At 37.0% G+C, this 20,549-nt stretch overlaps 2 protein-coding genes across 2 annotated transcripts; both read left to right on the top strand.

Annotated features, from left to right (window-relative positions):
• The first annotated feature begins 8,067 nt into the window (after nucleotides 1-8,067).
• On the top strand, nucleotides 8,068-8,824 carry LOC107621085 (peroxidase 47-like). Its single transcript, XM_088493165.1, has 2 exons — nucleotides 8,068-8,189; nucleotides 8,453-8,824. The coding sequence occupies exons 1-2, from the start codon at nucleotides 8,096-8,098 to the stop codon at nucleotides 8,818-8,820; spliced, it is 462 nt and encodes a 153-aa protein (XP_088349291.1). The 5' UTR covers nucleotides 8,068-8,095; the 3' UTR covers nucleotides 8,821-8,824.
• Nucleotides 8,825-19,482: 10,658 nt separating this feature from the next.
• On the top strand, nucleotides 19,483-19,938 carry LOC148581743 (uncharacterized). The gene has a single exon (XM_088493439.1). The coding sequence runs from the start codon at nucleotides 19,483-19,485 to the stop codon at nucleotides 19,936-19,938; it is 456 nt and encodes a 151-aa protein (XP_088349565.1).
• Nucleotides 19,939-20,549: the final 611 nt, after the last annotated feature.

Consider the following 20,549-nt stretch of genomic DNA (forward strand, 5'->3'; position numbering starts at 1 on the left):
CTGTGTCAAGGTGGGCAAGGGCAAGAACAAGAGCAGCTAAGGTATGTTTTTTTTCAATTCATCATGATTAATTTCCAATATAAAAATCAGGCTGCAACTAACCCAACCAACAACACTAATTTCATCTAGTTCTCTTCTTAATCTTAATTAATTTGATGTGATGTTTTCTTATTATATATAGTTCTACGTTCCTAGAAATCTTAGTGGAAAGTAATTAGCTGAAGTTGCTGATTTTTTGTTGAAAAGTGGTAGTTAATTACTGCACTCACCTAACTATATCAGCTTATAACTTTCGAGAGGTAAAATATCTATATAAAGGTATTGATGCTTTATTTGAATGTATTGATTTTTGTTTATCTATATAAAGACTTGTTTTTGTTTTTGAATGTTGGATGATCTGTTTTGTTATGGTAAGAAATATGCATGCTGAGATAGAGATAGGAAGCCTGCGCGTTTTGTTAATAATGTTGCTGGTTTGATTTATGAGCTTATTGATTGTGTGCTCCTTCGGGTGATTTTGCACTTGAGCTGTTTGATGAAATGCGCAATAGGCTTATACATGTAAAATCTAAGTTTGTTAGAATGCAGAATTTGTTGAAAGGCTAGAAGCCAAGTTTCATGATTGAATTAATTGATGATACATGCTAATGATTATTTGAGATGATGCTGGTCTATTTGTTATATATGATGCAGTAAATTGATGATAATATATGTGAATTGTTTGAGTGATTTGTGGCTGGATTGCTATGTTACGTTGAGTAATGCAGAAATTGTTGATTTCATATGAGTACGCTTAAATGTAAAAAGTGACAAAAAATGGTGATTTATTAATCCTGAACACTTGGAGCTGATTTAATCTTTTCAACAAGTTACAATAGATAAAGAAAGTTAGAATGGAAGGTTAGAGTGAGTGAAAAGCTAGGAATCAATTTTTGACCTCTCAAAACCCGAGGTTACATGTTGCAGAATTATGCAGTTTGGGGCAGCAATTTGTGAACAAAACTGGGAGCAATCTAGCCACTAAAAATGAGTGAAATAATTTTTCTATGAAACCTTAAGATGTCTAGATTATTTTTCTAAAATTTCAGAATTTTCCGATGTGTGGTTTGGGAGATATGATTTTTAGAAAATGGTCATTTTCTGCAGAAACAATGCTGTACGAATTCTGGAACAGCAACTTCAAAACTACATATCTCAATACTCTGAAACTCTTTGGAGGTGAAACTAAAGATGAATGAAATATTAGGATGTCTAATATTTTATGTCCAAATTTCAGGACAATTTGAATTTTATAGAGAAAGTTGTGTCTTCTGGAAGCAGGGCTGTTCACTGCTGCGACAGCACCCTTTCCTTAAAACAAAACCATATTTCGAGAGGCATAACTTTTTCTAGAGAAGTGAAAATACTCTGGGACTTAAACTGGGTGAAAGATGGGTAAGTCTAGTTCAATCACACCAAACTTTAGGAGAATCCAACCATAGATGAATTTTATATAATTTTTCTAAATTGGTTACTGCTTGCTGTTTTTCTGAAGTGTACTAAATCAGTAGCCGATTTTTAAAAAATCATATAAAATTAAATTCTTAGAACGCAGTTGCAAAACCAAAACCAAAGTACACTTTAGGATTCTTATTTAAAATAAATAATAATATATTAGGATTTCTTTTGTCCCCTTTTTTTTATATGTATAATATATTAGGTATATGTATAATATGTTATGCCTCTTATATTTGCATATGGTTAAGTTAATTGCTATGGCTGAAAATCATATGTTGTTGGCTTTATTGACACTTTAACACTTGAAGTTGTGTTGTTATGGCTGAAAATTATTTGGGCAATTCTGGTTGTTGTAATTCTAGTTTTGTGCACTTCTCTTTGCTAGAATTCTTGTTTTTTTGCACTTTTGAATTTGTGCCTGGATTTGTGCATTTGTTTATCTTTGTCTATTACCCGTTTATTTGTTTATCTTTTTTCCTCTGCTTTCTCGCAAGACCCTTCATCATACCCTATCATCTTGGTGCTAGCTTATGTTCCTGATGTTGCCATCACTAATCCAGTGTGCTGATACATGTGTAAAATTCTCCCTGTATTTGTGATTCCCTTATAGCATTGTATTCAGTTTTGTTTTGAATTTTGAAATAGAAAACTAATTATGATTTTATGTATTATTCTTGACATTTCCTTTTTGTTCAATAATTTTCTGTTTGATGATGAGTTCTCACACTTCCCACCTTCACAAGCTAAGCTAAATTGATATACATTGATATTACCGGGTCTTTCACCCTTCTGATTAATTTTTTTTTTTACTTTGGGTCCCTAACTTTAATTATTTAACCATTTTTCTTGTTCTTATCATCTTTTTCAGGTAGCTAACCTCCGTGAAAGGTTCGAGCAACACAGACACGTGGTTCGTTTCTCATCCAACATTGCATTCTTTTTAATTAGTGCTAAATTAAGACTTGAAATATGTTGCATTTGACTACTTCCTACTACAATACTTGTTATTTGTTATAGTGCGTATTCTTAATTTGTATGTGTTGAATTATGAAATTGAAGTGATCAATGTGACTAACAGGATTTGTTAAATGGCATTTGTGCTTCCAAGAAAAGCAATGCTCGATTTAAAATAAATGACATTTGTGCTTCCAAGCTTCATTGGCAATTGCATTTTGCCATAGCCATTGCTTACTCTCCTTTATTTAGTGAAGCTTTCATGGCCCAAGACATTGGTCAATAAGTGGTTCAATATCAAGTGCAAAACTGATAACTTTCAAGTAGATGATGATGCTGATGATGATGTCCTTTATCAAGGTAATTGACCAATTTTTCACATGGCTTCAATGCAATCTAGGACTCTAGAATTGGGATTCTTAGCTTTTATTTAAAAGATTGTTTTTTATTTATTTTTTAAATGGCTAGACTAGTTAACTATACGTATATCTTTTCAATAATACAACCTCAATTTTGTTTAGCTTTTGTGAGCAATGTTCTTTTCTTTTCTTTCTTTATTTATTTGATTTACCCTTAGTTTTGTTATTTTCCAGCTTCCATGGTTTTTCCTACCATTATTGGTACCCCCAAAATTTTGTTTTGTTTTGTTTTGTTGTGTTGTGTTTGATTGAGTGACATGATTAAATAACAGTGGAAAGAGCACAATTTTATTTATTTTATGGTTTTTCCTTTTGCATTTGGGATATTGGTGCAAAATTGATATATCTGTCTCAATTCATTTTTAATTTTACAATTTAGGTTGATGATTCTCACTTTACTCTTTGAAACAACGCCGTTTTTCCCTTTTGCACTAGAAATTAAACTGATTGGCATGATTTTGTGAATTTAGCATTCATCTTTAATGAGAATAATAAAAAAGCAACAAGTTTGTTTTCTTGTATTTTTCATCTTTAATCTGATACTTGCAATTGGAACATGTGCTTTATTTGTTGCTCTTGCCAGGGATACTTTTCAGAATTCATTTGGTTCTATAATTTTGTTTTCTTCATGTGTCGCGAGACTGGTCAAAAGAATATTTGTAAGTAGCCCGGTCATTTCCTTCAACATAATCTTGTATTGATTGCGTATGGTGGTGAATCAGTATGCAAAATCCTTACATGCTTCTCTTTTTGAATTATGATAATTTGCAGCTGTAAGCAGGGCAGTAACTGCTTGGAAATTAGTTCTTGCTGGGAATGAACAAGAGAATGAACAAGGGAACGAACACTGATACAATTGTTAAGGCCAGGAGTTTTCTTGATGGTGATGAAGATCAGCATGAAAAAGATGTGTTTGAGAAGAATTTGAAGGTGCTTCAAAACATTTTTTAGTCATTATGCCAAGATTAGAAGATTAACGATTTTTTGTTTGTTAAATTCTTTTTGGATATAGAGTGCAAACTTTGCATTTTAATTGATATGTGATACAAGTTTCATGTGACTTAAATTATCTTAAGTTATATTTTGATTGTTAATTGCTTCTTAAGATTATGTCTTTGAATTGTGTAAGGATAATTTTTATTATTTAAAAAAATTATTTAGTATAATTATTTGTTTAATTTTATTTTATAATATTTAACTCATTTAATTAAAAATGTAAAATTATATATGTAATAATATTATTAAATATTATGTTGTATAAAAAAATTATTAGAATATTATATATATATATATATATATATATATATATATATATATATATATATATATATAGAAAATTAAAAAAAATAAAAAAAATAATGAGAGACCTAAGGCTACACTAATATAGAGTAGCTATGGTTATACAGAAAAAAAAAGAGGGACCTAGGGCTACGCTTATAAAAAGTAGCTATGGTATACAATGTGGTTACGCTTTACAAGTGATGTAGTAGCGTTGAAAAGCGTAGCCTATTCTGGAAGAATGAAAGCTGAAAAGCGTAGCCTTTGGTCCTGGACAGCATCACTTGAAAAGCGTAGCCTATTCCCAAACGCCAAAAGCGTAGCCCTTGGTGCAGAAAAGCGTAGCCTTTGAGAATAGGCAACGGGCGAATAGGAATCACCCCAAAAAGCGTAGCCGTAGCCCAAAAAGCGTAGCCGTAGCCTAAGGCATCATTTTTTTTCACTTTTGGCTACACTTTTCAAGTGTACCTGAATGGGTGTTTTTCTTGTAGTAACCTTCAACTAGCACATAAAGTTTTGACATTATTCAGATTGATGGGTAGCTCAAATGGGTGTGGATTGGGTTGAAATCGAGGTGGGTGAGAGAAAGTTGGATCCTTTTTTGGGTTCTGTTGTAGTAGCGGGGTTTTGATCTAGTTCAATTGAAAGGTTAGAAGGATAACAGATGAATGATCATCGGTCTTGTAATTGAGCTCATTATTTTATCTGTTACTGTTGCTAGTGACTACATATGTTTCGGAGACTGAGATGGTTTGTGGGTCTGAATCAGAAGAATTTGTCAACAAAGAGGTTGGGCAATGTTGAGCAGCAACCTGGATCTGAAAGGCCAAGCCAGCTCCCTGTGTTAGATGCTGTTCATGAAGTTGTTGTTTACATTCATAGGTTTCATAATCTTGACCTTTTTTAACAAGGGTAAGCTCCAATTTCTTGAAGCTTCATTATTTATTTATTCATGTTTATGATGAATTTGACCTTTAATTCTTATTTCTATCATGCAGATGGTACAAAATCAAGGTTACCGTGAGATGGGAGGTGGGTGAAGATTCCTTTCCTGGGATTCCACCACGAGTTGTTCAATATGAAGGTCACATATGTTCCTAAACTATTTATTGTTGTTGTGAATGAGAAGAAGAAGAAGATGATGAAAAAGGAAGAAGAAAGAAGATATGAGAAGAAGGGTTGTTATGAGAAGAAGAAGACGAAGGATTGTTGTTGTGAATGAGAAAGGAAGAGAAGAGGGATCTGCGTTTGGTTACATGTTTTTTTTTTAATTTTTGTTTAAGGATAAAATTTTCCAAAAATATTGTTCATTACAAAAGGATGATTTTATAACGTTTTGTAATGTTGAGGATGATTTTAATAACGAAAAAAGGTCGGAGACGATTTTGATTTTGAGTCAAGATCTTAGGGACGAAAAAAATATTTAACCCTATATTTTTTGTTACTCTTGAATCTGCTTTATTACTTTTTATCTGTTCTAAATCTGCTTTACTATATATAGCATATGATTTTTTTTAATTTGTTCTCAATTTAGCTTACCGTGTTACATGTCTTTGGTTGCTACAACCATTAGTAAATACATATGATCTAGGCATTCATTCATTTATTTTCTAAATTTGATATTTTTATTTCTTTTATTTTTTCTAGATTTATTATAATTTAGATAGTACTGTATATTATTATTGGTTTTAACCTTTTTCTTTTTCTTCTTTTAGAAAACTATTATAGAATCTTTTAACCCATCACCCTTATTTTTATTTATTTTTTTATTTTCAAATTTTTTTATTATTATTTAATTCATTGCTAAAATATTTGAAATTGCTTAGCACCCGAATTTTTAGATAAATTTAAATTATGGATGTAGTTGAGTTTGAGTATAATTTTGATAATTTGGGATTAAATATATTTTGAATTGTATAAAAAAAAGGATTAATTTCGAGTAATATATCTTTATCTTATAATAACTGTTTTATTTTATTTTAATTTTTCATGTTAGTGCAATGGTTGGTTTTATGCTTTGCTCAACTGAGGAATCACCAGTGAATTTCAAGTATGCAGTGATTCCTATAGATGAAAAAAGGAGTTTTAGAAGACAGTATGACCATTGAAATTTTACAATTGATATAAGTTTAAAATAATTTTTTTTATTATTGTTAACTATTGTTACTCAATTTTGATTTCTTTTTCTTTTCATTATTTAGTATTTTTGATGGCATACAAAATAAGTTTCTCTCTTTATTTTACTTTTTTTCCTCTACATTTTTTATTTTCGGCTCCCTACAATAATTATTATAGATGGTTTTAATGAAATAGCACGTTGTTTCATGTCTTGATTTAAATATTTTGCACTATTAGATGTTAAAAGGATCATGCCAATGAAAATAAGTAGTCTAAAAAGGTAAAGTAGTTTGCATGACGAAAAAAATGGTACAAAAAAAATTAATGGAGATATAATGTAAATTGATTGGTAAATGTTGTACATGTCAAAATTAATGATTTGAAGCTGGTGTTAGATAACAAGAATATAATTGAATGGATAAATTCAAAAGCCAAAAAATATGTAAACTGGAAGATGCAGTTTTTGAAGAACAAAACAATTAGCCCAAGCATATATTTCAGAATCTATGCATTGTGGCCAAACGTAATAGAAAATTCAAAGCCAAATTAAAATAGATTGGGATTGAACTGGTTCTGAAAGAGAAACGAATGCATTAGATGCTACGAGAATGTAATTTATTAAGGAAAATGACATAATGTAACGGTGCGCTTAATGTTAACGATTTTAGAGAAAAAATGGTAAGGTGTGCATGAAGGACATGAACACTAGAACTACGTTTATTTTTGAGAGTAAGATAAGAAAAGACACTGAGAATATATAAATTTTGTGTTTTTATATTCTGTTTGGTGATAAATCAGAACAAATTATGAAAATATAATTTATTCTCATTTTTTTATTCAAAAAAATTGAGAAGAAAAATATAATAATAATAAAATTATAATTATGAAAAATTAATAAGAATAATAAAAGAAAAATAAAAAAATAAGTCGTGTTCTTTGTTAGTGTCTCGATATTCTTCTTGTCAGGATAGACACAAAATACATTAATTCAGTGTCTATGGACACAATGTCTCTGTCCATGTCTCATTTATCAAACACGATTTTGTGACTTTGTGTCCGTATCTCAGTGTTATGCTTATAAACAAATACAACCTAAGAAACTATCACAGACTGAACCAGTTCTAAAATTAGAGTGATGCTATTGTAAAAAATTATTTTGTATTCTAAAAATTAATTATTATATATTATATATATTTATATGTATTAGTTAATACTTAATAGTTTTTCATTATTTAAGTTAATTGAATACTAATTCTATGCCTTATAATTTTAATTAACATATATGATATATTTAATATTTTTTTATTATTTTTGTGTCATGTCTGTGCAATTGGATTGATGCACTATGTCACGGTAAATTTTAGAATGTTAGATTTAACGGTGTTTGTATAATTTTTTAGATTGTTTGAGAATGCAAATCTCCTAGAAGTTTCCAAAATACCTTAAAAAGTTCTAGAAGACTCTAGAAGGTCATAGAGTATTATAAAAGAGTCTTGATATATTTAGAAGTATGAAGAGTAGTATGGAATAATCTAGAAGTATTTAAAAAGTTGTGGTAGGATACTAGGATAGATATTTGTAATGAAAGTTCTAAATGATTAATTTGGAACGTTAATTAAATTTAATCCTAACCATCTATTAAAGAGGTGGATAGCTATAAATAGGAGGTGAAAATTAGTGTGTGAGTTATTTGTAACAAACATTTGAGAAATAAAATATTCTTTCTACCAAAACTTTCTATTAGAAATATATATTATGCATGGCGCAATGAGCAGGCGGACATACCAAAGGGAAGAAAAGATGGAACAAGGTCCAAAATTGAGGATACCATGAATCTGTCATCTCCCAACTTCAATGCTTCTCATCTCATCAAGATGTTTGGCCAACATGGCTTTTCAGCACAAGAGATGGTGGCTCTCTCTGGTAATTAATATACATATATGTCCCTATGCTTCTATTTCTATATATACATGCTTGTTGACGAATAATGAATATCATAATTAAGTGAAACTTTTTGACAAAGGCTTCTAAATTCATAATTACTAGCTTTCACCGTGTCATTCCTCCTGTTACAAAATATCTATATATTAAACTATAAATGCATATAATTTTCAAATAGAATAGTTCATAGAGATTATGCAACAAGGAAACATTTTTAATAATGTGCTGTGGTTTTGAATTTTCAGGGGATCATACAATAGGAGTAGCTAGGTGTTCTTCTTTTAAGAATAGGCTAACAAAAGTGGATTCAAATTTGAACTCAGAATTTGCAAAGACACTGTCCAGAACATGCAGTGATGGTAACAATGCTGAGCATCCCTTCGATGAAACAAGGAATGATTTCGACAACTTGTACTTCGACGCTTTGGTTTCCAGCAATGGGGTTCTCACATCTGATCAAACATTGTTCACTAGTCCAAGAACTAGGAACTTTGTCAACTCTTATGCACAGAACCAAGCCTTGTTCTTCTTGGATTTCCAACAAGCCAAAATGAGCTTGCTTGATATCAAAGAAGTTACAAGGGTCAAGTTAGAGATAACTGCCGCAAAATAAACTGAATTGGAGCATCTATCTATGCCTTATTTAAAATTAATATATGATCTATGTATTTATATGTCTATGGTTTGATAAATATTACATTAGTACTGATAATTATAGAATTCAATAATTTCTTCAGAAATTTTGTAACTTCATTGAAATTGAATATGATACATACTTTTGAATAGTAATTGTACCAATAAATTGAATATGATACATACTTTTGAATAGTAATTGTTCCACCAAGATTGGTATCGACTATATGGATACTCGGCCTATGCAGGTTATGCCTCCTTTAAAAACCCCTATGGACCAAACCCCTGGAGCTTGGAAAAAAATCCAATAGAAGAAAAAGAGTACATCAACTATGCATAATTTAAGGAATAATGAAAAAAAAAAGTTCAATAATTTTTATAACCTCATATAAGTAAGCTCTAGAATAAAGAACACCCTTGGAGGCGGCAAGAAGAAGGTGAGTGAGTTTCGGCAGAGGCTAATTCAGAAGAGAAAACGCAGAACTTGAAGAAGAGCTAATCTTTGCCAGAAAATCAGCACACGAATTTGCTTCTCTCATGGCATGGTAGATAGTGACATCCCACTCAAGAAGCATGAACTGATGAATTTCTTCCACAATGTCTGCGAATTCCGGGAAGTCTTTGGCCATGGTGAATAGCTACTAGTTCCGCTGCGACGCTGCCGGCAAAACCAATATGACTGACGAATCCGCCTGTTAGAAACAAGAGACTAAACTAAAGAAAATGTTTTTGTGTATTGTTCAGTCTACTCAAAAGTACAATGTACAATGGTATATATAGGTGCCAGAAGAATCAAAGTAATAAAACCATAGAATCTTACAATTAATATACAAATATACTATATAAATATAAACGATACTAACTGATCTAAAATGATTCTAATGATTCTCTAATGATTCTCTAACATCCCCACTCAAACTCAAGTGGGAGCTAAGGATACCATCTTGAGTTTGGATAACAAAGTCCAGAAACGAGTCGGGTGATAAGCTTTCGTGAAGATATCAGCAGTCTGATCCAGTGTTCCAACAACAATGAGACGAACAGCATCAATAAGGATACGTTCCGAACAAAGTGACAATCAATCTCAATGTGTTTAGTGCGTTCATGAAAGACATTATTATGTGCAATCTGAATAGCAATGCGATTGTCACAAAAAACATCAGTAGGGGACGACTAAGGAGCACCCAAATCTTCGAGAAGCCAACGAATCGAGATAACCTCAGCAGTGGTGTCAGCGAGGGCACGGTACTTAGCTTCTGTGCTTGATCGAGCAGTGAACGTTTGCTTCTTAGAACACCAAGAAATGAGAGCGTTGCCAAGAAACAAACAGTAACCAGTAGTAGAACGACGATCAGTAGGATCACTAGCCCAATCAGCATCAGAGTATTCCTGAAGGGACAAAGAGGAATGGGCAGAAAAATAAAGGCCATGAAATAGAGTGCCTTTGATGTAGCGAAGAATGCAAAGAACTTCCGCATAGTGACTAGTACGAGGAGCTGACAAGAACTGGCTAAGTACATGAACTAGATAGGCGATGTCTGGTCGGGTGACAGTTAAGTAGACGAGTCCTCCAACTAGCTGTCGATAGAGAGTAGGATTATCCAAAACAGTGCCATCCATAGGAGTAAATCGAACATTAGGCTCAAGAGTAGACTTAGTGCGACTATTTGTAATTTCGGCTCGAGCAAGAAGATCTGAAGCATATTTAGCCTGAGAGATATAGATGCCATCATCGGTGGATATGACTTCTAGACCAAGAAAATAGCTGAGAGAACCAAGATCTTTCATCTCAAAAATATGCTGAAGGGACACCTTGAGATCAGAGATACCATCAGCATCGGCTCCAGTAATGATCATGTCATCAACATACAGAAGTAGAAGAATAACTCCATGTTCACTTTTATGAATAAAGAGAGCATTCTCATGAGGACTGCAAGTGAAACCAAGACTGCATATGGTAGTGTTGAACTTGTCAAACCATTCACGAGGAGCTTGCTTAAGCCCATAGAGTGCCTTGCGAAGGAGACAAACTTTGCCAGAAGGACAAGGATAACCTGGAGGGTGTTTCATATAGACCTTCTGTTTCAAATCTCCATTAAGAAATGTATTCTTCACATCCATCTGACTGAGAGACCATTTTTTGACCGCAGCAATGGCAAGAAGAGCTCGAACAGATGTGAGACGAGCAACAGGAGCAAAAGTCTCTTAATAGTCAATACCATACTCTTGCGTGCAACCCTGAGCAACCAATCGTGCCTTATGACGGTAAATAGAACTATCAGAGCGAGTCTTGATCTTGTATACCATCTGGTTCCCACAACTTCCTGATTAGAAGGAGAATCAACCAAGTTCCAAGTGTGTGCTTTTTCAAGTGCCTGTATTTCTTCCTACATTGCTTGTTGCCAATTTGGATTTGTAGAGGCTTCTTTGAATGACTTAGGTTTATGTTGATGAAGAATAGTAGAAAAACAATGATAATCAATAAGATGAGGAGGTGGATTTCTCACCCTGGAACAGCGAGTGGAAGGAGGAGGCATGACGGTAGTAGTAAGAGCGTCGTCCGGTTCAGAATCATCGGGAGATGGAGAAGGCGGAAGAACAGGAGGCTGTGGAGGGTGAATCGAGACAGAACCTTTAGAATCATCACTAGAAAAAAGATCAACATTGGGGTTAGAGAAAAAAGGTGACTAAGTAGGAGGAATAAACTCAAAGGAGGAGAAACGAGAAAACATATGATGCTCCCAGAAGACAACATGACAAGATATACAAATACGTTTAGAGAGAGGATCCCAACAACGATAACCCTTGTGTTCAGTGCCATAACCAAGGAAACAACACATACGAGCCCGAGGTTCATGTTTGCTATGTTCATGAGGCTGAAGAAGAACAAAACAGACACAACCAAAAACTCGAAGAGAACTATAATCTGGGGAGGTACGATAAAGACGCTCAAAGGGAGTAACATTACCAAGAACAGAAGAAGGAAGTCTATTGATAACGTGAACAATAGTAAGAACAGCTTCACCCAAGTACGCTCAGGACACGAAGAAGAAAGAAGCATTGCACGAACAGAGTCAAGAATGTGACGGTGTTTGCGTTCAGCTCGGCCATTTTGTTGAGACGTACCAGGGCAAGAAAACTCAGACAAGGTACCCTGTTCTGCAAGAAAGGTTAAGAGTTTGGAATCACGGTATTCCATAGCATTATCACGGCGAAAAACCTTAATGACCTTGGAAAACTGAGTTTTAATCATAGTGGCAAAGTTAATATAAATCTGAGGTAACTCATGGCGATTGGCCATCAAATAAACCCAAGTAAAGCGTGAATAATCATCAATGAAGACAACAAAGTATCGAGCTCCTTCCATAGAAGCGGTAGGAGCGGGACCCCAAACATCAGAGTGAATTAGATCAAAAGGAGAGCAAGCAAGAGAGAAACTATTGTGAAAAGATAAAGCAGGTTGTTTGGCAGTTTGATAAGAAATGCAATCAAAAGATTCATTAGGAACCTGACCCAAAACACTTTGAGACACAAGATGACGCAATTTTTCTAAGGAGCTGTGGGCAAGACGTTAATGCCATAAGTGAAGGGTAGATGGAGAAGAAGCAGCACAGAGATTCGGTACATGAGGAATATGAAGATTCTCAACTTCAAACAACCTTCCAACCTTACGTCTAGTCTTGATGACTTGTCCCGTCCGACGATCCTGTACACGACAACCAGAGATAGAAAAAGTGACATCAAAATCCAGATCAACAAGTTGACCAACAGAAATAAGATTAAAGTTTAAGTTGGGAATAAAATAAGTATCAGGAAGATTAAGAGTCGACTGGGAGATAGAACCCTTGTGTGTTGCGTGCAAAAGGGAACCATTAGCAGTATTGACAGAAGGTGCATTTGTAGTGGTAAACAGAGACGAGAAGAGATTACGCAAAGGAGACATGTGATTAAAGCATCCCGAGTCAAAATACCATGTAGAATCACCTGGAGGAGTTGAAAGAGCAGCAGGGGTATTACCAGAAAGGGAGAGAAGATGCTGAAGAAGAGATGCAATATCAGATAAAGAGATAGGAGACGGGTTGAGAGGTGCAGAGGTAGTAGATTCAAGAGTAGCATCAAAAGCAGAAGCAGGCTTAGGACGTGGTGGGCGAGTAGGACAGGTAGTAATCAAATGCTCAGAGAGCTTACAATAACAGCAGAACATTTGTGAATAATGGTAGCTAATATGACCTTTCTGGTGGCATGTGCGACATTCAACAGAGGGGCAGACGGAGAAAAGGTGCCCAAAACGGTTACAATTTCGACAGAATATATCCTTTCTGTGTGTGGTAGTAAAAACAGCTGACTTTTCCATAATAGCAAATACAAAGATCACGGAGAGGATAGAAAAACTGCAACTTGGGAGGCAAAAACGAGAAAACGGAGGGCAAAATCGAAAAGAGCTCACCAAAAAACCTTAGGGAGGGTATCACTGTGTGCCACGTGGCGCTGCATGATTGGAGACAAATGACAGGGAGGCGCTGACTGGGTGGGGCGAACACGCAGGTTGAAGAGCGGTTCGGGTCGTGCACGCGGGCGAAGCGCGGATCCGTCTGGCTGCTTGGTGACACGTGGCACGTCTTGGAGTCGTTGATCTAGGCGCTGATCCAATGGCGCTGGAGGCGTCTGGGGGGAGGGTTGCTTCAACTGGACAGCCAACTTTGACCGGCGCATGGCGGCGCATCCGGCGGCGTACGGTGGTGATTCCGGTGGCGTTGGAAACATCGCAATGAGGAGAAGGCTAGGGTGATGGCGTTGACGAACCAAAGCGTGGGAAGGAGTCGAAAAGAGAGCATAAAGTACTGTCGAAGGAAACAAAATAAAAGGACTAGAAACCAATTGTTTCTGAAAAAAATAACCTAAACTCTTGATACCATGTTAGAATCAAGAGACTAAACTAAAGAAAATATTTGTGTGTATTGTTCAGTCTATTCAAAAGTACAATGTACACGGGGTATATATAGGTGCCAGAAGAATCAAAGTAATAAAAGTATAGAATCCTACAATTAATATACAGATATGTTATATAAATATAAATGATACTAACTGATCTAAAATGATTCTAATGATTCTCTAATGATTCTCTAACACCGGCAATGCATTTGCCATCTTGATCTCTAAGCAAGCCACCACATCCGGCTCTTCCTGGATTTCCTCTTGAACTTCCACCCACGTTGAGTTTGATAGACCCTTCAGACGGTGGAACCCAGCGAACTAGTATCCTTTGCATACAAACATAGTAAATTGTCAAACTAAACACAACTATGTCTGATCTTCGTTGCACTATTCAAAGATGCTATTATAATATTGCAACGATTTTGTACTGTGTACATAGCTAAGGAATACCAATGGCAAAGAGAAAAACATGTGGGCACCAAACCACAGGGTTTTAATTTGGAACGAACTTGATCATACATATGTGAAACATTTTTTATATAAAATGATATATGTTTAATTTGTAGCCAAAATAAAAATATTAAGTAGTAATAAAGAGATTATTTACTTGATTTCAGACTGGGTTGGATCACTGATTGAGAGGAATAGAATGATGTGATGAACAAAAACAAGAACTAGAACTTGAGTGGGTTGTGGGTTGATGGTATAACTGTAAGTGAATGAAATGGTCAATTATTTTTGTTCAAATTTAAAGAGATTCCTTGAAATGAAATGATTTGTGGCGTCTTATATTGTTTTCAGTGAAAGGTACGAGGCCTCAGTTGGAGAGAATGAGGGAAAGAGGGATTTGAGATGAGTTGAGAGTGTGAGCTTATTGTAATTATATTTGTTCAACAACTGCTTGACATGCATTGCTTAAATAGCACAGAGTAACTAACTGAACTCTCACGTGTAACTAACTGCTGACTCTCAAGTTATTTTATTTATATGTCTAGTATAGAAATTCATATACTGAGTTACTGACTGAATCTCCATTTTGAAGAGGTATATTTTTTTTGGCAATATATATTTCCGTTACGTAATTTGAGCGACGTGTCATAGTAAATTTTAGAAGGTTAGATTTAACAGTGTTTGTATAGTTTTCTGGAGTGTTTGAGAATACTCTAGATGGTTTCAGAACGTTCTAGAATGTCCTAGAAGGTCCCGGAATACCCTAGAAGGTTCTAGAAGACTCTGGAAGGTCATAGAGTATTCTAGAAGAGTGTAGATGTATATAGAAGTATAAAGAGTGGTATGGAATAATCTAGAAACATTTAGAGAGTTGTGGTAGGATAGATATTTGTAAAGAAGGTTCTGGATGATTAATCTGGACCCTTGATTAGATTTAATTCTAACCATCCATTGAGGAGGTGGATGGCTATAAATAGGGGTGAGAGTTAGAGTTTGGGTGTGTGTGAATCATTTGTAACCAGAGCAATAAAGTGTTCTTCCACCAAAGCTTCCTTTCTCTTGTGTTCTCTTGTATTCTTAGCTTTCTTGCTAAGTATTGAGGGTTAGGCTGACTTGGTCTTAGCTCAAGAGGTTGAGTAAGTCCGAGTGCCGGCACGGTAGCATTGGAGTGTGTCCAAGGCCGTGACAATTTGGTATCAGAGTAAGGTTCGAGAGGGAGTACAAGTGATTTGTGGGTATGGCTTCTAGTATCACCATGGAGCATATTGAGTTTCAAAGGGGAAGGAATGCTATTCCTTCTCAATGGGGAGGCAAGAAGGTCCGTTCTTCAAGTGAGCCTAGAGGTAAGGACTCTAACTTACTAGAAGAGAGAGTTTCTGTGTTGGAGAATGTTCTATCCTCTATGGATGAGCGTTTCCAAAGGATAGAACATGATAAGGAGACCCTCGAGGCTCACGTGTTAGGAGAACTAGATGCTTTCAAAGAAAGCATGCTCCAAATCGAAGAGAAGCTTGAAAATTCCTTAAAGCTATTTGAGGAAGTTCGAGTTTGGTTCGAGGAGGCAAAATCTCGACCAACCATTATAAGGGATACGATAAAGATTGATCTCCCCAAACCAAAGGATTTCAAGGGCGTAAGGGACGCTCGCGAGGTGGAGAACTTCCTATGGCAAATGGAGAGGTACTTCGAAGGTCAAGGGGTGGTTGAAGAAGCAATAAAGGTACGCACTGCAGCTCTCTACCTTTTTGATAATGCTACTTTGTGGTGGAGGAGAAAGTGCGTAGATATGGAAAAGGGTACTCGCAACATAGCCACATGGGAAGATTTCAAAAGGGAGTTGAAAAGACAATTCTTCCCTGAGAATGTGGTTTATGAAGCAAGGAAGAAGTTGAGGGAGTTGAAGCACAATAGTACAATTAGCGACTACGTAAAGGAGTTCACTACTCTCACGCTTCAAATCCCCAACTTAGCATCAGAGGATGCATTGTTCTTCTTCATTGATGGACTCCAACCTTGGGCAAAGCAAGAACTACAAAGAAGGAATGTTAAGGATATCGATGAGGCCATCGTGGTGGCCGAATCACTCATTGAGTATCATAGGGGAGACTCTAAACCCAAGTCATCCTCCAAGCCTAGTTCTACTAAAGGTGGGGGAGACAAGGGAAAGAGTTTCTCAACCAAGAAGGAAGGAAAATACTCTTCAAAGAAAGAGTACGAAGAAAAGAAAAAGGCTTTCGTGCCCAAAGGAGGATGCTTCGTGTGCAAGGGACCACACCAAATGAAGGATTGTCCCAAGCTAGGGACTTTGGCATCTATCGCCGAGGAACGAGAAGCTCAAACTCAAGTAACTGAGTGTGTTGGATCTATCCAACACATGAATGCTGTGAAGGGCAAAGAGGCAAGCACTACAGAAAAGAAAGGCTTGATGTATGTCAAAGCCTTTATCAATGAAAAACCCGTCATGGCTATGATCGACACTGGTGCTACACACAACTTCATCACGCCTGATGAAGCAAAGAGGCTTGGGTTGAAGATCACCGAAAAGAATGGCTGGTTCAAACCCGTGAATACCAAGGGTGAACCCCTTAAGGGAGTAGCAAAAGGGGTTGAGATGACTCTTGGTTCTTGGAAGGGCCTTGTGGATTTCTCAGTAGCACCCATGGACGGTTTTAAAATAGTCATTGGACTCGATTTGCAAAGGAAAGCAAATATAATACCTATGCCATACTACGACGTAGTATGCGTCATGGAGAAAGGGTCTCCATGCATGGTCCCTACAGTCTCTAAAGTTGGCAGACCACCAATACTGTCTGCCATACAACTCAAGAAAGGGTTCAAGAAGGGAGAGACTATATATTTGGATCTATTACAAGAGGAGTCAACATCCGAAAGAGAAGATGTTCCTCCCAAAATCAAGGAAGTCCTTGAAGAAAATAAGGATGTGATGCCTCCCGAGTTGTCAAAACAACTACCACCTAGGAGGAAGGTGGACCACAAGATTGAATTGGAGTTAGGAGCAAAGCCGCCCGCCTCAACACCTTATAGGATGGCACCGCCAGAACTCGATGAGTTGAAGAAGCAACTCAAGGATTTGCTAGATGCTGGGTTCATCCGTCCATCGAAGGCACCTTATGGCGCACCAGTCTTGTTCCAAAAGAAGTATGATGGTTCATTGAGACTATGCATCGACTATCGAGCACTTAACAAGGTAACCATCAAGAACAAATACCCCATTCCTTTGATAGCCTATTTGTTTGATCAACTTGGTAGAGCTAAGTGGTTCTCAAAGCTAGATTTGAGGTCAGGATACCACCAAGTGAGAATTGTCGATGGTGATGAACCTAAGACCACGTGTGTCACGAGGTATGGATTGTATGAGTGGTTGATGATGCCTTTTGGCTTGACCAATGCTCCTGCGACCTTCTGTACCTTGATGAACGAGATTTTTTGACCTTACCTTGATCGGTTTGTAGTGGTCTACTTGGATGACATTGTTGTCTATAGCAATACTTTGGAGGAACATGTAGAACACTTACGAACCGTGTTCAAGATCTTGCGAGAGAATAACCTATATGTGAAGAAGGAAAAGTGTTCCTTTGCAAGGGACTAAGTCCACTTCTTGGGACACATCATTAAAGATGGAACTCTCTGCATGGATCAAGGAAAAGTGAAGGCTATCAAAGAGTGGAAACCTCCAAACAAGGTATCTGAATTGAGGTCATTCTTTGGGTTGGCTAATTACTATCGGAGGTTTATCAAGGGATACTCTGCCAAGGCTGCACCATTAACTGATCTTCTCAAGAAGAACCACTCTTGGGAATGGTCAAAGGAGTGTCAAAAGGTTTTTGATGAGTTGAAGGCTGCTATCACAGAAGGACCAGTACTAGCACTACCCGACTACTCAAAGGTGTTTGAAGTCCACACTGATGCTTCTGACTACGCTATTGGAGGAGTTCTGATGCAAGAAGGACATCCTATTGCCTTTGAGAGTCGCAAGTTAAATGATACAGAGAGGCGATACACTGTCCAAGAGAAGGAGATGACAGCGGTGGTGCATTGTCTGAGAACTTGGCGTCACTACTCGCTTGGTTCACACTTCATCGTCAAGACAGACAATGTGGCTACAAGCTACTTCCAAACTCAAAAGAAGTTAAGCCCCAAACAAGCTAGGTGGCAAGACTTCTTGGCTGAGTTTGATTTCAAATTCGAATACAAGTCAGGCAAGACTAATGTGGTAGCAGATACGCTGAGTCGCAAGGTTGAGTTAGCGGCCATTTCTGTGGTTGAAGGAGATATTATGCATATCATCAAGGAAGGGTTGCATCACGATCCATTAGCTAAGAAGTTGGTGGAGTTGGCTAGAGAAGGTAAGACCAAAAGATTTTGGTTAGAAAATGACCTTCTCTACACTAAAGGGAGAAGACTATACGTCCCTAAATGGGAAAATCTAAGAAGAAAATTAGTGAGGGAATGCCACAACACCAAGTGGGCTGGTCACCAAGGTCAGCGAAGGACCTTGGCACTCATTGAATCTTCTTATTATTGGCCTCAAATGAGAGATGAAGCGGAGAGCTATGTGAAGACTTGTCTTGTGTGCCAACAAGATAAGATTGAAAACAAGACACCAAGCGGGTTGTTGGAACCTTTGCCTCCATCAGAGCGACCGTAGGAAAGTGTCTCTCTAGATTTCACCTCTGTCTTACCGAAGTCCGAGGGGTTTGGATCTATTCTCGTGGTAGTGGATCGATTTTCGAAGTATGCTACCTTTATACCTGCCCCTACTGACTGCACTGTAGAGGAAGCAGCACGACTATTCTTCAAGAATGTGGTGAAGTACTGGGGATTGCCTAAGAGCATCATTAGTGATCGAGATCCACGCTTCACAGGACGACTATGGACAGAACTGTTCAAACTCCTTGGGTCGGAGCTTCATTTCTCAACAAGCTTTCATCCTCAAACCGATGGGTAGACTGAGAGAGTGAATGCCTTACTTGAGTGTTACTTGAGGCATTTTGTAAGCGCTAATCAGAAGGATTGGACAAAACTCCTAGACATTGCTCAATTCTCATACAATCTGCAAAGGAGTGAGTCTACAGGGAAGAGCCCATTCGTGATTGTGACTGGACAACAGCCGCTTACACCTCACTCTCTTTCTTCCTCTTACTCAGGGAAGAGCCCTGGAGCTTATCATATGATTAAGTCATGGGAAGAACAAGCAGATGTCACTCGTTCTTACCTCGACAAAGCTGCCAAGAGGATGAAGAAATGGGCAGATAAGAAGAGGAGGCATACAAGCTATCAAGTGGGAGACAAGGTAATGATCAAACTTCTTCCACAACAATTCAAAGCCTTTCGCAAGGTTCATAAGGGCTTAATCCGCAAATACGAAGGGCCATTTGAGATCATTGGACGTGTTGGGGAGGTTGCTTACAAAGTACAACTCCCTCCCTCTATGAAGATCCACCCGGTCTTCCATGTGAGTATGCTTAAACCATATCATGGAGACCAAGACGAACCGAATAGAGGTGACTCAAGTCGCGCTCCGCCCGTGGTAATTAGATCCTTTGATAAAGAAATCGAAGAGATCTTAGCTAATCGCATCGTGCGACGAAGAGGGGTGCCACCAAGTATCCAATACTTGATCAAGTGGAAAGGGCTCCCGATAACCGAAGCTAGCTGGGAAACTCGCGAAGATCTGTGGCAATTTCAATAACACCTAGAGCGCTCATGAACAGAACGCGACGAGGACGTCTGCGCATTAGGTGGGGGAGAATGTCACGGTAAATTTTAGAAGATTAGATTTAACAGTGTTTGTATAGTTTTCTGGAGTGTTTGAGAATACTCTAGATGGTTCCAGAACGTTCTAGAATGTCCTAGAAGGTCCCGGAATACCCTAGAAGGTTCTAGAAGACTCTGGAAGGTCATAGAGTATTCTAGAAGAGTGTAGATGTATATAGAAGTATAAAGAGTGATATGGAATAATCTAGAAACATTTAGAGAGTTGTGGTAGGATAAATATTTGTAAAGAAGGTTCTGGATGATTAATCTGGACCGTTGATTAGATTTAATCCTAACCATCCATTGAGGAGGTGGATGGCTATAAATAGGGGTGAGAGTTAGAGTTTGGGTATGTGTGAATCATTTGTAACCACACTTGAGCAATAAAGTGTTCTTCCACCAAAGCTTTCTTTCTCTTGTGTTCTCTTGTATTCTTAGCTTTCTTGTTAAGTATTGAAGGTTAGGCTGACTTGGTCTTAGCTCAAGAGGTTGAGTGAGTCCGAGTGCCGACACGGTAGCGTTGGAGTGTGTCCAAGGCCGTGACAG

Source organism: Arachis ipaensis, chromosome B10 (genome assembly GCF_059453495.1).
Source record: "Arachis ipaensis isolate K30076 ecotype BB chromosome B10, ASM5945349v1, whole genome shotgun sequence".
In the NCBI taxonomy this organism is placed as follows: domain Eukaryota; kingdom Viridiplantae; phylum Streptophyta; class Magnoliopsida; order Fabales; family Fabaceae; genus Arachis; species Arachis ipaensis.

Bases quoted from the DNA above. Each gene is read 5' to 3' on its own strand.
- LOC148581743 (XM_088493439.1), top strand. From the start codon at position 19,483: ATGAAGAAATGGGCAGATAAGAAGAGGAGGCATACAAGCTATCAAGTG.
- LOC107621085 (XM_088493165.1), top strand. From the start codon at position 8,096: ATGAATCTGTCATCTCCCAACTTCAATGCTTCTCATCTCATCAAGATG. The intron at 8,190-8,452 runs GTAATTAATATA...TTGAATTTTCAG, and splicing joins AGAGATGGTGGCTCTCTCTG to GGGATCATACAATAGGAGTA.